The 18802-nt window shown below is 59.1% G+C and overlaps 1 protein-coding gene across 2 annotated transcripts in view; it reads left to right on the forward strand.

Moving 5' to 3' along the window:
• Window positions 1-18802, forward strand: part of SDK2 (sidekick cell adhesion molecule 2) — a 264962-nt gene that overhangs the window by 208071 nt on the left and 38089 nt on the right. For both annotated transcript variants that reach the window (XM_070774156.1, XM_070774157.1), the window contains exons 19-33: window positions 2313-2508; window positions 2721-2819; window positions 3176-3367; window positions 5075-5196; window positions 6222-6331; window positions 6430-6580; window positions 9666-9903; window positions 10683-10798; window positions 11414-11603; window positions 12826-12924; window positions 14153-14347; window positions 15355-15556; window positions 16436-16539; window positions 17013-17083; window positions 18613-18748. In XM_070774156.1, the coding sequence (XP_070630257.1) occupies window positions 2313-2508; window positions 2721-2819; window positions 3176-3367; window positions 5075-5196; window positions 6222-6331; window positions 6430-6580; window positions 9666-9903; window positions 10683-10798; window positions 11414-11603; window positions 12826-12924; window positions 14153-14347; window positions 15355-15556; window positions 16436-16539; window positions 17013-17083; window positions 18613-18748 (2221 nt within the window). The remainder of the gene's footprint in view (window positions 1-2312; window positions 2509-2720; window positions 2820-3175; window positions 3368-5074; window positions 5197-6221; window positions 6332-6429; window positions 6581-9665; window positions 9904-10682; window positions 10799-11413; window positions 11604-12825; window positions 12925-14152; window positions 14348-15354; window positions 15557-16435; window positions 16540-17012; window positions 17084-18612; window positions 18749-18802) is intronic.

Raw genomic sequence — 18802 nt, forward strand, 5'->3', positions numbered from 1 at the left:
AGGGAGAACCCTCAGCCCCTCCTCTGCAGGTGCAGCTGTGGAAGGACAGGTAGTCCACACGCCAGAATGAACGTTCTGAAGCCGCTTCTGCCATCTTGGTCTCTGGCCTGGATGTGCGCATGCCTGGCGTGACTCCACTGCGCCAGGCTTCGGGCATCCTGTGCACGTCTTCCGTGTCATTTCTGAAGACAGTTCCCTGTGATACTGTTTCCAGGCACTTGTCAGGACGTTCTTTGTCCCTTATCTTTTTTTTTTTTAATGGTAGTGATCATAATTGGTCTAAACTCAGTAAGATTATATTTACCTAGATTTTGCACTTACTGGAGAATACACCACGCAATTAATTCTAACGGCATAATTAATTTGAATTTACATTAATTAAATTAAATTAAAACATCAAACTTGTTTCTTCATCTGCTCCAAAGAAGTTCAGCAATTTAATTGCTATGAAACAAGATAACCGAAATAAGGAGGGTATTTAACATACTTATTAAATGCCACTTAGTATTTCTGATTAGTATTTTTAGGGTCTAATTAGTGTCTAATTAACTTGCTATCGGCTATCTTTTCACAATACCAATTAAATTTCCAAACATCCTTTATAAACAGGCGGCCATGAAAAGGAGCAGATTAAGCATTGTTATGGGCGTGAGTTAATCAGGAAACATTGGCATGGTATTGTTTTATGTCTATAAATACCCGGGCTTATTAAAACTCATCCCGTGTTGCTTTTCACCATTAACTGCTATTTAATCAACTTCAAATAAAGGAGGAAATCTCTGAGACCAGCTGTCATTGTTAGAGACAGAAGAAGGGCCCAGAAAAAAATGAGTGGGGACAAGAGACCAGGAGGCAGAAAGATGCGGCCACGTGGATGGATCCAGAGATGATCACACTGAGTGCGTCAGAAAGAAAAAGGCAAATGCCATAGGATTTACATGTGGAATCAAAAACATGACACAGATGAAGTTACCTGTAAAACAAAAGCAGACTCACAGACTTGTGGATGCCTCGGGGGAGGCAGGGGAGAGAGGGATGGATGGGGAGTCTGGGATTAGCAGGTGTAAGCTAGTATACGTAGGATGGATCACCAACAGGTCCTACTGTATAGCACAGGAACCATACTCGCTGTCCTGTGATAAACCATAATGAAAAGAATATTTTAAAAGAATGTGTGTATATGTAAGGGGCTTCCCGGGTGGCGCTAGTGGTAAAGAACGCGCCTGCCCCTGCAGGAGACATAAGAGACGTGGGTTGGATCCCTGGGTTGGGACGATCCCCTGGAGAAGGAAATGGCAACCCACCCCAGAATTCTCCTGGACAATTTCCATGGGCAGAGGAGCCTGGCGGGCTATGGTCCATAGGGTCGCAAAGAGTCGGACACGACTGAAGTGACTTGGCACGCATGCACACATATATATGTATCACTGAATCACTTGGCTGTACAGCAGAAATTAACACAACACTGTGAATCAACTACACTTCAGTTTTAAAAAACAGGAGGCAGGAAGAGATGGAAGGGGAGGCGGGGAGTTTATGCAGCTATGGGTGGGATGTATAGAGTGGAGATTAAATGAAAAGTGATGATGAGTTTCCAGACAGGGTTTTCCTGTTGACACTCCACCTCTAGCAGATGGTTAAGATTAAAATCCCAACTCAGAACAAGTGTAAAAGGATTAGAGTTAGCTACACACTGAAGTTCCGGGGGAAAACTGTCCTAGCCCAGACAGAGAAAGACAAAGGAGTCCAGGTATTGGAAACAGAGACCCTCAGCTTCTAGCCGCTGTGTGATATAGTAAAGTCACTTAGCCTCTCTGAGCCTATTTCATCATCTGTGAAAAACCAGACTGGCTTCGTGCCTATGTAGTCACTCAAGTCTCCATACTTGGAAGGACTCCATATTTGGGTCAACGCTTTGCTGCTGTCTCTGGAAATTCTTAACAATTTTTAAACAAGGGGGTCTCCATTTGCATTTTGCTCTGGATCTGCAAATTATGTAGCCAGTCTTGGTCAAGTCCCTCCCTACGGGGTTGCTGTGGGGACTGAGTGAGAGATGACCCGTTGAAAGCACCCTACTGGCTGCCTTGCTTAGAGTAAGTCACTCAAGGAATGGAAAAGCACCCCAGAGTGAGCTCCCAGAGGACAGATGCTCCAGGGGCCTGTGGGTACCAACACAGCTGCCCTTCCCTGGGAGGAGGGACCCTAGGGCGCTGGGCTCCTGGACACTGTCCGTGGCCCAGCCTCTGGGAAAGCGCTGGGCCTCTGCTGGTCTCGTTCTTGCCACCCTGCTTGAGTGCCTGGCCTCTCTGCAGCTCATCGCCTGGGAGCCGGAGCAGGAAGAGGAGGTTACCATGGTGACCGCCCGGCCCAACTTTCAAGACAGCATCCACGTGGGCTTTGTGTCTGGCCTGAAGAAGTTCACAGAGTACTTCACCTCCGTGCTGTGTTTCACCACCCCCGGGGACGGGCCCCGCAGCACCCCGCAGCTGGTGCGCACCCATGAGGATGGTAGGCAGCCCCCGGTCCCAGCTCCCTCTGCCCTCCACTCCCTACGTGCCCCCCCTCCATGGGCCAGGCTGCGCGCTCCAGGCACAGGGCAGCCCTGCTCTTGTCTTCCAGCCTGGGGTGCCCCTGGAGCCCCGCGGGTCATCTTGCAGACGGTGGTCTCTCTCTGGCTCTAACTGGCCTCGGGTGGGGTGGGGGGCCTTCTCGGGGTGCAGTGCCTGGGCCTGTGGGACACCTGAGCTTCAGTGACGTCCTGGACACCTCGCTGAAAGTCAGCTGGCAGGAGCCAGGGGAGAGGAACGGCATCCTCACAGGTAGGTCCCTTGGCCTTGCCAACCTGGGGGGTGAGCCAGGCCGGAAAGGGTCATCCTGTCCATCCCCCTGCCGCCTACCCAGCGTCCCTCCAGAGCCTCTCAGCAGACCAGTCTTTCTTGGATAAGACTCAGAGGAGGTTCTCAGCCCCTCTGCTCTGTGGCACACCCCAGCTCCTCACCGTGGCTGCAGTCCCCACACAGCGAGGGCGCCCCCCGACCCACGATGCTCCCACTTCCTCGGAGGCACCTTGCTTCCAGCGCGTGTCCAACCGCCAGACTCATGGGGACGTGAGCAGCAGAGCAGAAGGCTGAAGCCACCGCAGCTGAGCTTACACAGCACTGCGGGCTCTCCCCAGGCTACCGGATCTCCTGGGAGGAGTACAACCGCACCAACACGCGTGTGACCCACTACTTGCCCAACGTGACCCTGGAGTACCGCGTGACCGGGCTCACCGCGCTCACCACCTACACCATCGAGGTGGCCGCCATGACCGCCAAGGGCCAGGGCCAGGTGTCGGCCTCCACCATCTCCTCGGGGGTGCCTCCAGGTGGGTGCCCGCCGCCCGCGCCCGGCTTCTGCCCGCTCTCCTCCTGATGGCGGCCACTTGCGTCCCATACAGCCAGCCCCTCCCTGGGGTCTGTGGTCCCTGGGTCCCCCCAGGGCTGGCCTCGCCCTAGTGATGGCAAGGCTGGGTGGACTCTGCTGCTTCCTCGCTTGGATCTCAGGGGAGCCCAGACCCCGCAGGCCCCAACCCTTCTCTCCTCCGCCCCTGGCCGCCTCCCGCCCCCGACTGCCCACACCAGGCTCTGCATCACACACTGGGGTCTGTGACTCAGGGAAAGAACTCTCACTGTCACCCGAAGGGTCCAAACGGGATTCCAGCCAGTGGGAATGTGTGCTGGGAGCCAGGTAGAGCAGGGTGAGAGTAATCCCACCCCCAGTTTAAAGAGCAGGCTGAGGCCCCTTCTCAGCCCCGCTTCTGCCAGACTCTGCGACCTCGAGCAAGTCATGTGCCCCCTGTGCCTCAGTTTCCCCATCTGTATCAATGGGGAGATGCTCTGGATACCCACACATTCCCATCTGGGTCTGTGAGTCTGTTTGTGCGATGTGGCCAGGATGCCTGGAGCCTCCCACCCACCAGGATGGTTGAGATAACTGGGCTTCAGCCAACCCCACGTGATAATAACAGTGACAAGAAGGAGATTGTTTGTGGCCCAATCGTGTCTGACTCTTTGTGACCCCACGGACTGTAGCCCGCCTGGCTCCTCTTTTGTCCATGGGATTCTCCAGGCAAGAATACTGGAGTGGGTTGCCATTTCCTTCTACAGGAGATCTTTCCTGACCAAGGGATCGAACCTGTGTCTCCCACATTGCAGGCAGATTCCTTACCATCCTAGCCACTAGGTAGTTATTAAGTTACTTGATAATTTAAGCCAGCACTGACGGTTGATGAAGTGCTCACCCAGCCCAGGGCTCCACGCATCAGTGCACTGAATCCCCCCAGTAACCCTGGTGGCTCAGATGGTAAAGAATCTGCCTGTCAGTGCAGGAGATGCAGGTTCGATCCCCGGTCAGGATGATCCCCTGGAGGAGGGCATGGCAACCCACTCCAGTATTCTTGCCTGGAGAGTCCCATGGACAGAGGAGCCTGGTAGGCTACAGTCCATGGGGTCGCAAAGAGTTGGACACAATGAAGCAACTAACACACACACACAGGAACCCTGAGGTAGACAATATTATCATCTGCACTTTACCAAGAAAGATACTGTGGCACAGAGAGGTTAAGGAACTTGCCCAAAGACACACAGCATCGGAAGCAGTCTGACCCTGGCATCTGAGCTCTTTCTGTTCATCCTGAACCTCAAGGCTCCTGGTCAGGATACAAGGTCTCCTCCTTCCCCTCAGCCCTCCTCCAAATCTCCCTCAGGCAGTATCGTTTGGGGAGCGCTGTCGCGGGTTATGGGTGGATGGAAAGGAGGATTCTTTCTAGGAAGCCCAGCCCCTGTTGCATGGCCCTGAGGTTCTTTCAGCCCTGAGCCTGCCCCGTCCCTGGTCTGAACACAGCGAGCCATAGATGCAGGACGGAAGCTTGTGTTGGGGTTGGGGTTGGGGGGGGTGAGGCCTCGGTCTGCTCGGAGGAGGAGGAGGTTTCCAGGAAATATGTGACACGGCCCCCTCTGTGCCCAGAGAGCCCTGTTCGATGTGGAAGGACCTTCTTCTTAATCTCCCTTCCTGCCCTATTTCCTTTTTCCAGAACTCCCCGGAGCCCCCACCAACCTGGGCATTTCCAACATCGGTCCGCGCTCCGTGACCTTGCAGTTCAAGCCAGGCTATGACGGGAAGACCTCCATCTCCCGCTGGCTGGTGGAGGCCCAGGTAGAGCCTGCGGAGGGGAGAGCGGGCAGCCCGCCCTTCGCTTTTGCCACGCCCCTGCTCTTGAGAGCAGACTGTGTGTGTGTTTACATCCGTGTGAAGTCTATATGCAAGGTACAGAAGGCCAGGTGCACCAAAAGTGTCCACAGTTCCCCTCTGCCTCACCTGTACACACATGCCTACACACACACACGCACACACACACACACGCACACACACACACACGCACACACACGCACACACCCTCTGATCAGTGTGGCAACCTGCTGGCCCAGAGAAATGACCAGCTGCTTCCTTTACACTCATGGTTCTCAGCTTGGCCTCACCAGGGGAGTGTTCAGAAACTGCAGTGCCCCGGTCCCACCCCCAGGAACTCTGATCTAGCTGGGGTTTTGGCTGCGATGAGTCTCTGTGGCTTCGCGTGGGCTTTCTCCAGTCGTGCCGCACAGGCTTTGCACTGCACTAGCTTCTCTTGTGGAGCCCCGGCTCTAGAGCAAGGGCCTCAGTCCTTACTGCACGCGGGCTCAGCAGCTGCAGTTCATGGGCTCCAGGGCTCAGGCTCAGTAGTTGAAGCACATGGGCTTTAGTTGCTCCGCAGCACGTGGAATCTTCCCAGACCAGGGATCAAACCCGAGTCCCCTGCGTCGGCAGGCAGATTCTTATCCACTGGACCACCAGGGAATCCCCTAGCTGGGGTTTTAGAAACATGCCAGCTGTTCAGGAGAATCACCTGGGAAGCTTACTTACCGAACAAGCAGACTCCTGGGCACCACCCCCAGGGTTTCTGATGCTTTCACGGGCAGGGCCCAGGAATGGGTTTGTATTGTAATAAGTGTCCCATGAGATTCTGATGCAGGCGGACTCAGGGTCACCCTTGAAGTCATGTTTAAGGGCCTGGAAAGAAGGGGGCCCCAGTTGGTGTCCTCCAGGTGAGCCATGGGATTTGTGTCAAAGCCTTGCATGGGCTGGCCTGCACCCCCAGCTCAGCCTGGCAGGCTGGCCGGCTCTAAGGGGGTCTCCCTTTGCAGGTGGGCATGGTCGGGGAGGGAGAGGAATGGCAGCTGATCCACCAGCTCCCCAACGAGCCCGACGCCCGCTCCATGGAGGTGCCCGACCTCAACCCCTTCACCTACTACAGGTATGGGGCGCGGAGGCGAGGGGCTGCCCGCACAGCAGTGGGCTCGGCCTGGCGGCCTGCCCTCACCCTTGCGCCCGCCCTCTCTCCCCCCATCTCAGCTTCCGCATGCGACAGGTGAACATCGTGGGCACCAGCCCACCCAGCCAGCCTTCTAGAAAGATCCAGACCCTCCAGGCACCCCCTGACATGGCCCCAGCCAACGTGACCCTGCGCACGGCCAGTGAGACCAGCCTGTGGCTCCGCTGGATGGTGAGGCTCCCGCGAGCGCGGTGAGGGCCCTGGGGGTGGGACGTCTGCTTGCGCCTCATCGCCCTGCAGAAGCGGGCATCCGCTGGCTCACCTCCAGCCCCCTTCTCGCTTCTGGCCATCAGTCTTAGCCAGACAAACAAGTGTTCTACATGACGAGAAGTTAGAAAACACTTTATTGAGCGTTGCCATGTGCCAAGCATTTTACCTTTTTTCTTCCATATAATCCTGCAAAGGACACATTACTGTCCCACGTTACAGCTAAGAAAAATGAGGCTCAGAGAGGTTACGCACTCACCCAGTCACACAGGTCCCTGCGGTGGTTCCGGGATTCAGACCTAAGAAGTCTCACCCACCAAGTCGGAGAATGAGTGGCTCCTCCTGAGGTTCAGGGAGAGTTGGCAGAGCCATTAAGCTCTGTCCCCATAGGCTCCACGTCGAGGGTCATTACCCCACGTGACCCCACATGAGTTAGTGATACAGCTGAGGGCTTCCCCTCCCGCCAGGCACTGTCTGAGTGTTCTGAGTGCTGTCGGTGTTGGACACTGAGCCCTCCCTGTGGGAGCCTGTGACAGTAATCCTGGCCCCACTTTACAGATGACGAAACTGAGGCAGAGAGAGGTGGGATAACTTTCCCAAGTAGCCTTCCCTCCATCCTCCCACACCCTCTAGTTAACAGCAGGGCTCAGAATCCCAACCCAGGGAGTCTGGCCCCCAAAACCCACTGCCGTAAACCCTGAGCATGCTTTTGTTCTTGGGGAACAAGAGAACATTTCTCCCCCTGAACATTCCCCCGGGACAGCATTTCCCGGGATGCAGCCCCACCAAGCAACAAACCAGGAGGAATTCCTAGATGAGGAGACGTGGGGCCAGCTCTGCACAGCCCAGCTTCTTAGAAAACCCAGGAACCCTAGCTTCGGGGGGAGCTTGCCCGCCTCGGCTTCACTTGGTCCCTCCAGCCACCAACTCGTTTTTTTAAACATTCGTTTATGGATATATTTATTTCGCTGCATCAGGTCTTAGTCGCCACGTGTGGGATCCTAGTTGTGGTGAACAGACTCTCTAGTTGCAGCACAGGAGCTCAGGAGTAGCGGGGCAGGGGCTGTCGTTGCTCCATGGCATATGGGATCTTAGTTCCCTGCCCAAGGATCAAACCCGCGTCCCCTGCATTGCAAGGCGAGTTCTTAACCACTGGACCACCAAGGAAGTCCCCACACAACTCCTTTTGGCCTCCACTAAAGAGAGCTGAGCGCCGAAGAATTGATGCTCTTGAACTGTGGTGTTGGAGAAGACTCTTGAGAGTCCCTTGGACTGCAAGGAGATCCAACCAGTCCATTCTAAAGGAAATCAGTCCTGAATATTCATTGGAAGGACTGATGCTGAAGCTGCAACTCCAATACTTTGGCCACCTGATGCAAAGAACTGACTCATTCGAAAAGACCCTGATGCTGGGAAAGATTGAAGGCGGGAGGAGAAGGGGACGACAGAGGATGAGATGGTTGGATGGCATCACTGACTCAATGGACATGAGTTTGAGCAAACTCTGGGAGTTGACGATGGACAGGGAGGCCTGGCCTGCTGCAGTCCCTGGGGCCGCAGAGTCGGACATGACTGACCGACTGAACTGAACTTAAAGATCTTTACTAGTTGTCCCAAACTCAACTTAAAAAGCACCGAGCTTTGGTTTATCAGAACCAAAGCTTATCAGGGTTATGGTTTATCAGGTCATTGCTGCCTTTCATTTACGTAGACAGCCTGATGGAGGCGCTGGTGACCGTAAACCCTGGATAAGCGCTAATTATGAACAATGAGCCCTGCCCCACCCCCCTCTGCCAGCTGCAGGCACCGCGCGGAGCTGTCCACCTGCCCAGCCCACCACCCCCCATCCCCACTTCCCTCCTCCGCTCCGCTCCCCTCCAGGCTGGCTCTCTGATTGCCCCCGCCCCTCGCTCTAAGGTTTCCAAGTACTAAAAGGCTGAGACGTCCAATACCCGGGGTGGGGGCCGGAGGGGCAGAGGAGGCAGTTGCCAGGCTGTGCGGGGCCCGGGCCCCTTGGGGCCCCCCTAATGGCACGGCCCCTTACCTTTCCTTAGCAGGCGAGGGAGCCTGCGACCTGGGCCCGGCTCAAGCTCTCAGGCGCATCGATCGCTGCCTTAATGGTCTCTGGTCTGTTTCACTTAAGTGTCTATAGGAGCGGAGCCGGGGAGAGAGTATGGAGGGGGCGAGGCACAGGCTGAGGAGCTGGAGAAAGTGGGTCAGAACATGGGGGCCCGTGGATCAGGGGCTTCTTGGGGAAGCAGAGCGGGGGCCAGTGAGGGCTGAGAGCACCCCAGCTCCAGCCCTGCCACCGTCAGAGCGAGAGTCTTCTAGTGCCTGCCCGGGTCACAGGCTGCCCCCGACAGGCCCACCTCTCCACTGCGGGTCAGCACCGCCAAGTTCATCCAGATGACCTTAAGGCAGTGGCCTCGGCATCACCAGCCTAGTCACAGGCCCAGGAGAGGAAGTTGTTTTTGTTTTCTGTTTTTTTTTCTCTTCACCGAGACTCCAAGAAGAGGGAGACTGAAAATGCACAGGAGAGACGGAGGTGTGCTGGGCGGAAGGACTTCCTGGCAGCGGCTCCTGTGCTGGAGACGCTGTCTCCGCACGCTTGTTCTCCAAGGGCAGACGCGGGCTGAGATCGGGCATGTTGCAGGCAGTTAAATAAGTGTCTGTTGGCAGGCTGGGGGAAGGAGTTTAGTGGCAGAGACCGCAGCCAAAGGTGCCACGTGTTAGACAGCCTTTACGCCGCTCCTCCTGGGCCAGCCCCCTCGGCAGGGTCGTAAATTTGTCGTACACACTGTAGAGTGGTTTCTGCCTCTCCTCTGAGCCCAGGGGGAGACTCGGGGAGAAGGTGGGGCCATCAGAAACACAGAGTCACACAACCAAGCCATGCTCAGCGTTGAGCGTGCCTCACACAGTGCCGAGAGGCTGGGCAGTAGGCTGGGTAATCCCGAAGTCTCCCTGGAAGAGGCTGCTCGAGCCTGGCAAGTCTGTGCAGCGTGGGGCAGGCCTCACAGCAGTCTGCGCCCCACCCCCATCCCCCCTGCAGCCTCTCCCGGAGATGGCATACAACGGGAACCCCGAGTCGGTGGGCTACAAGATCAAGTACAGCCGGGCAGACGGCCACGGCAAGACGCTGAGCCACGTGGTCCATGACCGTGTGGAGCGTGAGTGCACCATCGAAGACCTGGAGGAGTGGACGGAGTACCGTGCACAGGTGCAGGCCTTCAACGCCGTCGGGAGCGGGCCCTGGAGCCCAGCGGTGATGGGCCGGACCCGGGAGTCAGGTACCGGCCGGGGTGCCCGCCCCTCACCCAGGTCATCCCCCTGTGGCCTGGGGACAGCCCACTTCAGTCCCTAAGGCTGGAGCTGCTGTGCAGGAATGTCCTGGGCTCATTCTCCTGTTTGTGCTCAGCGTCTGGCAGAGCATCCTCTGTGTGTGTATGTGTGTGTGTGTGCGTGCGTGTGTCTCTAGTACCTGATCCTTCCCTGCACTGCTTCCTAAGTTAGGGGGACAGGTTCCCAGGAGGAGATACCTGGCTCTGCGCCCTTTAACCCTGACCTCAGTGATGCCTGCAGGACCCCATGATTGGAGGTGGGGGAGGGGAAGGGGGGTGCGGGTTGGGTTAGCTCTCAGAACATTCCAGAAACACAAGCAGCCGCTCACAGGGGCCTGGCAAGGGGACACCCACAGAATATGTGCTCCCAGCCTGCAGGCAGCCCTCACCCATCCGCACGTGGCGGATACCCTGTGGCTTCTTCCTGACGCCCTTTAAATGATGGCTCCCTTCCCACCAGGCTCCCCCCCAACCCCGCCTGCACCCCCTGCGGCTGCACTGGCAGGAAGTGCAGGCTCATCCTGTCGTGAGTCTGAGCGGGGGTCACAGGGGTTTACCTCGCGCCAGAAGCAGCACGTGTGATGCTCCGGAGCCAAGAGCATCACGGTCGCAGGATAGTTTGCTGTTTAGGGACTGCACCCCCGTTCCTTCCCTGGACTCCCTCCACCCCTCCACTGCGGGGTCCACGCTGGGTCCTGAGCCCCTCCTCCTCCTCCCTCCTCTCCCAGTGCCGTCCTCTGGCCCCACCAACGTGTCTGCGCTGGCCACCACCTCCAGCAGCATGCTGGTGCGCTGGAACGAGGTCCCCGAGGCCGACCGCAACGGGCTCGTGCTGGGCTACAAGGTGAGAGGCTCCCTGCTTCCCCGTCTAGGCACCCCATCCTGGCAAGCCCCTGGTGCTCAGGATGCTGCCTTCTAGAGTGGACACAGGGGATCTGCTTGCTGGCATCCACAGGTCACGGCAACCAGGGAGTCCTCCCTTGGGGGTGGGGAAGCTTCCCATGAGGGCTGTGGGTCCTGGGGGGTCAGCTCCGCCTCCCCCAGGAGGCCACACTGGGTCACTCACTCTCAGCCCCCACAGGCCCAGATTCAGTTTCCATCATCTTCTAGAATTCCTTCCAAGCCTGCACCTACAGCCCTAGCCTGGAAGTCATGAGACATCCCAGTGCTGCGGCTCCTGGCTGTGTGACCTTGAGCAAGTCAGGCCCCTCTCTGGGCTGTTTTCCTAGCCGGATGCTCTCCGAGGAACCTCCAGCTCTGCAGCTTAGTGCATCCCTGTGTCCCCCTCCCTCCCCGAGCACTAGCCTCTGTAACCCGGGGACCAAGCCCCTCCAAGGAGCCCCGGGTCCACCCACTCATCCTCACCACCCCCCACCCAGCTCCTGGGGAGGAGACAGGAGACGTTCTGGCAAGACCAGAACCCAGCCCACGGCCCTGACCCTGCGCTGGGCTCTGACAGGTGCTATACAAGGAGAAGGACTCGGACGCCCCACCTCGGTTCTGGCTGGTGGAAGGGAACTCTTCCCGCAGCGCCCAGCTCACAGGCCTGGGCAAGTACGTGCTGTATGAGATCCAGGTGCTGGCCTTCACGCGCATCGGCGACGGGGGCCCCAGCCACCCTCCAATCCTGGAGCGGACCCTGGATGACGGTGAGGTCACACCCCCCCAGGGTCTGGGCAAGGCTGGGAGCTGCGCTTCCCCCTGCACCACCCCCTGCCCAGCCCTGCCCCTCCTGGGATCTCCCGCTGCCCCAAAGGGAACCGTGGCCTCAGGCTGCCCCTGGGGGAGCAGGCTTCTGAGGGCCACCTGCCCACTGCAGGGAAGGCTAGCAACAGACCTCATCCCTAGGGAAGAGATGCCAGCGCAAGGGCCTTTGGCGTCTGATCCAGCCTCGCTGGGGCAAGAAAAGAGAACCTGTGCCCCTTTTCTTCTTGTCCGCCTGGGGGCAGGCTCAGGCCTAGTGCAGGCCTGTGCAAGGGAGAGGCCTGGTTTTCCCTTTGCACAAGCCTGCGGGTCTTGTTTGCCAACGAGTGACGCCAGCTGAGCTCCAGGCGTCCGTCTCTGCGGCAGAACACCCCGTCAGAGGCCGCCCTGACAGGTCCTTTGCCCTGCTTCCTGCCCACACGCATCCTCACACGCTGCTCAGCACAAACACCGGTGGGGTCGGGCTGAGAGGGCCAAAGGAAGCCCAAACACCATGTGTCTCTGTGCTCAAAAGCCATAAATCAAGCTAATGATCTGTTAAATTAAATATGTTTCATCCTTCCGCCTTGACAAATATACCCTCCTAATGACCTGGAAGGCCAAGTTCAAATTTAGAAATCTCAGCTTCCTTGGCGTTCCTGGTGGGATGGAAGCTGCACAGGAAAACCTATGCCCCCGTCACCCTGGTTCTCTCCCCTCCTCAGCCCCGTCCCCTCTGGCCTATACCCGTCTCCATCCACATGCATGCCCCAAAACAGCCGCCCGTTGGCCATTCCTGGGTCCAGAAGGGCAAGTCTACACCCTGGGGAGGGTGGATCCAGGGAACAGACCCAGGAAGCATGCTTGGGGCTGTTTGGACAGGGCGCCCCAGATCTGAGGATTCCAGAGAGAGTTCTGGAAAGAGGAGTGGTGCCTGCTCGGGATGGGCACTTCCATTTGCCCCCAGGCTGCAGCCTGGGTCCCTTCTACTTCCTGCCGAATAATACGTAAACCTCCCTGATCACATGTCTGTGCCCCATGCTCACACACAGACACACACTCCCCCGCAGCTCACTGAGCCGAGCGGCCCTGTCCCCCGCCTCCCCCGAGCTGTTCTGCAGGAGCCGGGTGGGTCTGGGGGCCGAGCGGCAGCCACACCATCACCTGCTCCTCCCTTGTGCCCCCCAGTCCCGGGACCCCCTGTGGGCATCCTGTTCCCAGAGGTGCGGACCACATCAGTGCGGCTGGTCTGGCAGCCCCCCGCTGCCCCCAACGGCATCATTCTTGGTAAGGCCTTCCCCTTCCCGGGCCCTGGCCACAGAAGCAGGAGGTGTAAGATACAAAGGAGGCAGATTCTGCGTTGGCAGGAGGGAGACTGAGCCCAAGCAGCATTCACATATCCTCGAGAAGGGTTCTGACTTCTCCCACTGGAAATCTCAGTCTGGCAGAAGACAGATTTGTGGTGGCCCAGGGGGAGGGGGAGGGGGGGAGGGGGAGTTTGGGGTCGGCAGATGAGAACCCTAGAATGGACGGACAGCGAGGTCCTCCCTGAACACAGGGAGCTGTGTCCAGTGTGTTGGGATAATCCCTAATAGAAGAGGATACTATAAAAAGAATGCGCGTGTACACGTGTTACTGAGTCACCTTGCTACACGGCAGAAATCAACGCAACACTGTGAATCGACTAAACATTAACTTAAAAAAAAAAGGAACTGTAAGATTATCAGCTGGAGGGCACGGTCACGTTCAGATCTCTTAAGGGTCATTGATTAGCTCTGTGCCCCCACAGAGGGGCAGGAAGGGCCACTAATCAGCTCTGTGCCCCAAGAGCTCCAGGGCCCCAGCTGACGGGCCATCTGGTAAACCTCGGCCATGGCTTCTAAGTGTGGCCAGGTCAGGCTGCCCTGACAGGCTCAGCCCGGAGGCTATCACAGGTGGGAAATGGGGCCCACAGCCCCAGCAGGGATGCTGTAGATGGGAAGCATCATTTCATACCCAAGGCTCCTCCCTTAACACACACACACACGCACACTCACAGATGCAGGAGGAGGTGCAGGGTTGAGAGCAGCAGCCGTGTGAACTTGAGCCCGTCTGCTCCCCTCCACGGCCTCAGCCCCTCACCTGTACTGTGGGGACTGGACCACCTATATCTGGTTCAGGGCTCTCAATCCCGGCACCTCCCGGTGAAAGTCACGCCTCTGCAGAGTGGAGGTGGGGAGGGCACGCGACTTGAACTCAGAAAGACCTGGGCTGGCTGGACTCCTGGCTTGGTCACTTCCTGTTAAGTGGTCTGGCTTCTCTGAGCCTCAGTGTCCTCCTTGGGGGGCTGGGCTGGGTGGGGGGTGGATCGCAGCTGTCCAAGGCCCCCCAGAGTCACACTCCCCAGGGGGCAGCTGAGGACGTGAGAGTGACCCAGGGTGGCTCGAGGGCAGACGCTGCGGTGGCCTTGGGCTTGGGGCCCTGGGGGCAGCCTGCCCCACCTCCCAGCGCCGCCACCCCCCTTCCCGCCCCGCAGCGTACCAGATCACGCACCGGCTCAACGCCACCTCGGCCAACGCCGCCGCTGTGGAGGTGCTCGCGCCCAGCGCCCGCCAGTTCACAGCCACCAGCCTCAAGCCGGAGTCTGTCTACCTGTTCCGCATCACGGCCCAGACCCGCAAGGGCTGGGGAGAGGCTGCCGAGGCCTTGGTGGTGACCACTGAGAAGAGAGGTGACTGTCCCCTGGGGCCGGGGAGGGGGCGGGCGCTCACCCCCTTTCCTGGTGCCCCGCCAGGGGTGGGCCAGTGACAAGCTGTGAGTCTCTTGTCCTGGTCCCCAGTGAAGAATGGGCTCTCCCCTCTGTCCCCAAGGCCAGCACCAGCTCCAGTTGACTTCCAGAGCTGGGCGGGGCAGTCCCCTTCTAGGACTGTGCTCTGAGCTGGTACTGGTTTTCCGAAGGGTGGGTTGGTGAGGCCAACTTCCCTCCTCACTCCCCGCCCCCTCGACAGAGGGATCCAGTTGGGTGCAAAATGGGGCTGCAGCCCGGAGCCCCGGCTGCCTTCACCCTGCGGCCCTGAGCTGGCTTCTCACCCCAGATCGGGTTCCCCAGAAGCAGGCCTGATCCCCGGGCCCCTGTGAACCTGACTTATCCGACAGTGTTCCCAGGAAAAAACCAGAAGGACAGTGGTTCTCAACTTGGCACTCCCCCCCACCGGGGCCACTGGGCAAAGTCTGGAGGCCTTTGGGTTGTCACACGTGGAGAGGAAGGCGTCCTGGCACCTAGTGGGTGCGGGCACACAGCCCACAGCGTGCGGGACAGGCCCCGTCAATAGAGACTCATCCACCCAAAGCCGAAGCGCAGAGAACCCCCGCCACAGGGCGTGGGGACGCGAGAGGGGACCACGCACGGGCGGCGGACACGCCGAGTCCTGTGGAGGGAACGCGGGCTCAGCCACACTCCGTCAGGGCCAGCCTAGGTCCCATCGCAGCCCCGTGCAGACACGGGGCAAAGGAGCCGGTGTCCACACCTCTCACTGTGAGCCCTGGGGGGTGGGTGGGTGAATTCCCAGACACCCAGGCTTCCCCTAGCCCAGGGACCACCGCTGACCAGGAGACCCGATGCTGACTGTCGGGTCTGCTGTGTGTGGAAGTGGGCTGGGGAGGCGGGCGAGAATGCGCATCTCTTACTCCCGCCGCGTGCTCACCCGCTCGCCCCCTGCTCCGTGCGCCACCCCCCAGACCGCCCACAGCCCCCCAGCAAGCCCATGGTGCAGCAGGAGGACGTCAAGGCACGCAGCGTGCTGCTGTCCTGGGAGCCGGGCAGCGACGGGCTGTCCCCCGTGCGCTACTACACCGTCCAGACCCGCGAGCTGCCCAGCGGCCGGTGGGCGCTGCACTCGGCCTCCGTGAGCCACAACGCCTCCACCTTCCTCGTGGACCGGTGAGGCCCCGCGGCCTGGCCGCCAGCATCCCCACCCTGCCCCGACCAGCCGGGGACACGGCACCCTTGGAGGGGCTCCTGGGGGCCCAGAGCCCACCCCCACATGGCTTCCACAGCCCCCATCCCCTAGACCCCTCCCCCTCCACGCACATCCCCTCCGGCTGTGTCCGAACCTCCCTCCCCACCCTCCCTGGAGCCTTGTTAGGGCTGCCTCTTAATTATCTATTTCTGGAGCCTAGAAGCCCCCCCTTCGAGAGAGGCTGGCCGCTCTTCATTAGCTGGATCCCGCCAGCCAGCCGGCATCTCCCTCTCCATCTTAATAGGGGAGTGGAGCTCCGCTCCGAAATCTTGCCTTCAATTTAATTCCTACTGGGATGTATTTTTAATATTCCAGTTGACGTGCCCGAGAGTTTTGAGCAATACTCTTCTCCTCCCCACCCCCCGCCGCACCCCCAATAAATCAAAAAGGAAGCCGTTTGCCTGGAGAGGAAATGAGCCTTATAGAGATGAAGTGCTGGTTAACTCTTGAGACCCTCGGCCCCTCCTGAATTTACTAAGTGCAAGAGCAGGCTGGCAGTTCTTGGGGGCGGGGTCAGCTCCCAGTGGGGTTACTCTGCCTGCAGGCCTCTCCGAGGTAGAAAACGTGGACGTTTCCACTTGGGGGCCTCTGGCTGGGACCAAGCGTGAGGCCATGCCCTGAGCCGGCCCAGTCTAGGGGGCCCCAGGTTGCACCGGCATAGCAGACGGTCCTTCTGAGCCCCCATGTTCCTGTCTGTGTAGTGGATCCGCACCCTCCGGGGCTGCCCTGGGGATACGACGAGCAGAGATGGGGGACCTAGAGGGACACCTCCCCGTTCATTTATTCCGATTCCTCTACAGGCTCAAGCCCTTCACGTCCTACAAGTTCCGCGTGAAGGCAACCAACGACATCGGAGACAGCGAGTTCAGCGAGGAGTCAGAGCCCCTGACCACCCTGCAAGCCGGTCAGCGCCCTCTGCTTGGTCTCTCTCTCGGTCCCCTGGGCAGTTGCTGGGCGCTGGGCATTCTCTTTGTGGGGAGGGGGCCTCCAAAGATGGAGGGACTCTAGGCCTGCTGGATCCTTGGTCTGGCTCCCTGGGCAGACTCCCAAGGACATTTGGGTCCGAGGGGCTTTCTCCAGGGCTTAGCACCCACAGCCAGCCTGGCGTCCTCACGTCTCCGAGCTCACGGCCAACCCCAGGAAGCTGCGTCGGCGTGGGGAGGCCCGTGGGGGGCAGAGAGAAGAGGCTCCAGGCCCTCGGCTCTGGGCTGGGGTCAGGGTCCCGGCCCCTCTCCCCATCCACGTTGGCTCTTCTTGCACAGGAGGTGGGGGGGCAGTGGGGGTGGATTGTGCCTGAAGCGGGGCCAGCATCAGTGGAACCTGGTTCCCATGGCCTCCCAGGGGCCCCAGAGCTCAGCTGCCCACCTCTCCCCACAGCCCCCGATGAAGCGCCCACCATCGTGTCCGTGACACCCCACACCACCACCTCGGTGCTGATCCGATGGCAGGTACGGCCGGCAGGCGGGGAGGGGCCCGTGTCCTGTGCGGACTTGGTCACAGTCTGCGCTCAGACCAGCAATTCACCAGCCCTGGCGGGACCGGAACACGGTATCCACATGCATAGACACGCACGCTCACATGTACACGGACACACCCTTCACTCCCCTCCCCGTAATCACATCCTGCCACGTACCCTGTGTGGACGAGGACCCAGACTCGGGGAGGGGATGAGAAAGTCGCAGATCACCCAGCTACTAGCTGGCCCTAGGTGCCCTGAGGTCAGCAGAATCCTCAGACAGAGACAGGTGTGGGGCATCCAGGGTCTCCATGAACCCAGCCCTGCTCTGGGTGAAGGGGTTCCCAACAGAGACCAGACACAGGTTTGTGTGCCCCACCTGTCCCCGGGCCAGGCTCTGACCTGTGAGCAGGAACCCACTGTCCAGGTACAAATAATCCCCCTTCCATCCCTGCCCACCCCCAGCCACTGCTCATGTGGGCACTGCCTCTCACATGGCCAGAGGAAGACCCAGGACACTTCTCAGAGAGCCAGCTGCCCCTGGGTACCTTCGTGACCCTCCCCAATCCCCTGAAGTCCAGCCATGGGGCTCAGCAGGTCACCCCCAGAGGCCCCCAAACCAGGAACTGGTTTTCTCAGGATTAGAGGGGCAGGTGCCAACCTTTGCCCACCTGCAGCCCCCCTGAAGGGGAAGCCTTTGAGGAGGAGACAGGAGGGACCTTCCCCAACCCTCCCCCAGCCCCAGGCCCCCCTGAGGAGGACGGTCCCCAAAGACAAAATGACCTGGAGCAACCAGGAGCCAGTGGAGGCTGGAGCAGGGCGGGGCCGTCCTGATGGAGTGAGCCGCAGGGAGGTGCCAGATGCAGCCAGGGACGCAATTAAGGAGCTCATAAAAGGCTGAACTGTTGCAGCGGGTTTTTTAGAAGAGGTGTCATAAAAGGTAGTTTCCATGTTCTCCAGAAGCCTGTTCTCCAGCTCATCTGAGGACGGGAGCAGAAAGCAAAGGAGAAAACGATAAAGACACAGAGGTGCAGTGCAGGGCGACACACTCGCCCTGGGTCTGGCTGAATAGCAGGGCAAGGGCTCTCCCTAGTTCCTAATTCCTGGGAAACTCCAAGAGATCTCAGCCAGGGTGGTGATCATGTGAGGAATTTCTAGACAAGGAATGACACTTTAAGACTCGCTCTGCATCCAGAGTCGTGCTCAGGGCCCCCACGTTGCTGTGTGACCTTGGGCAAGTTCCTTTCCATCTCTGAGCCTGCTCTGTTCAGTGGGAATGGCGTGGTGCCCTGCCTCACAGAGAATGCTACCGGGGTGGAATAACCTCGCTGGAAATGCTCAGAAAATTCAAGCTGCTCATTGCCACTTTGATTCCTTTTCCTGGTCCAGACACAGCCCCTGCCCTGTCCCTGCGGGAGGCGTTGTGGGGGAGGGAGGGAAGGAAGGAGGGGCCGAGTGGAAGGGGACATGCCGCCTCGGTCCAGCCCAGCGGGCTCCATCCTGCCACCCCCTGCCCTGCAGCCGCCGTCGGAGGACAAGATCAACGGAATCCTCCTGGGCTTCCGGATCCGCTACCGGGAGCTGCTCTACGACGGACTGAGGGGCTTCACGCTGCGCAGCATCAACAACCCAGGGGCCAAGTGGGCGGAGCTCACCTGTGAGTGACAGCGGAGGGAGTTGGGGTGGGCGGAGCCTGAACCTCCCAGCTGGA

Source organism: Bos indicus, chromosome 19 (assembly GCF_029378745.1).
Source record: "Bos indicus isolate NIAB-ARS_2022 breed Sahiwal x Tharparkar chromosome 19, NIAB-ARS_B.indTharparkar_mat_pri_1.0, whole genome shotgun sequence".
Classification (NCBI taxonomy): Eukaryota; Metazoa; Chordata; class Mammalia; order Artiodactyla; family Bovidae; genus Bos; species Bos indicus.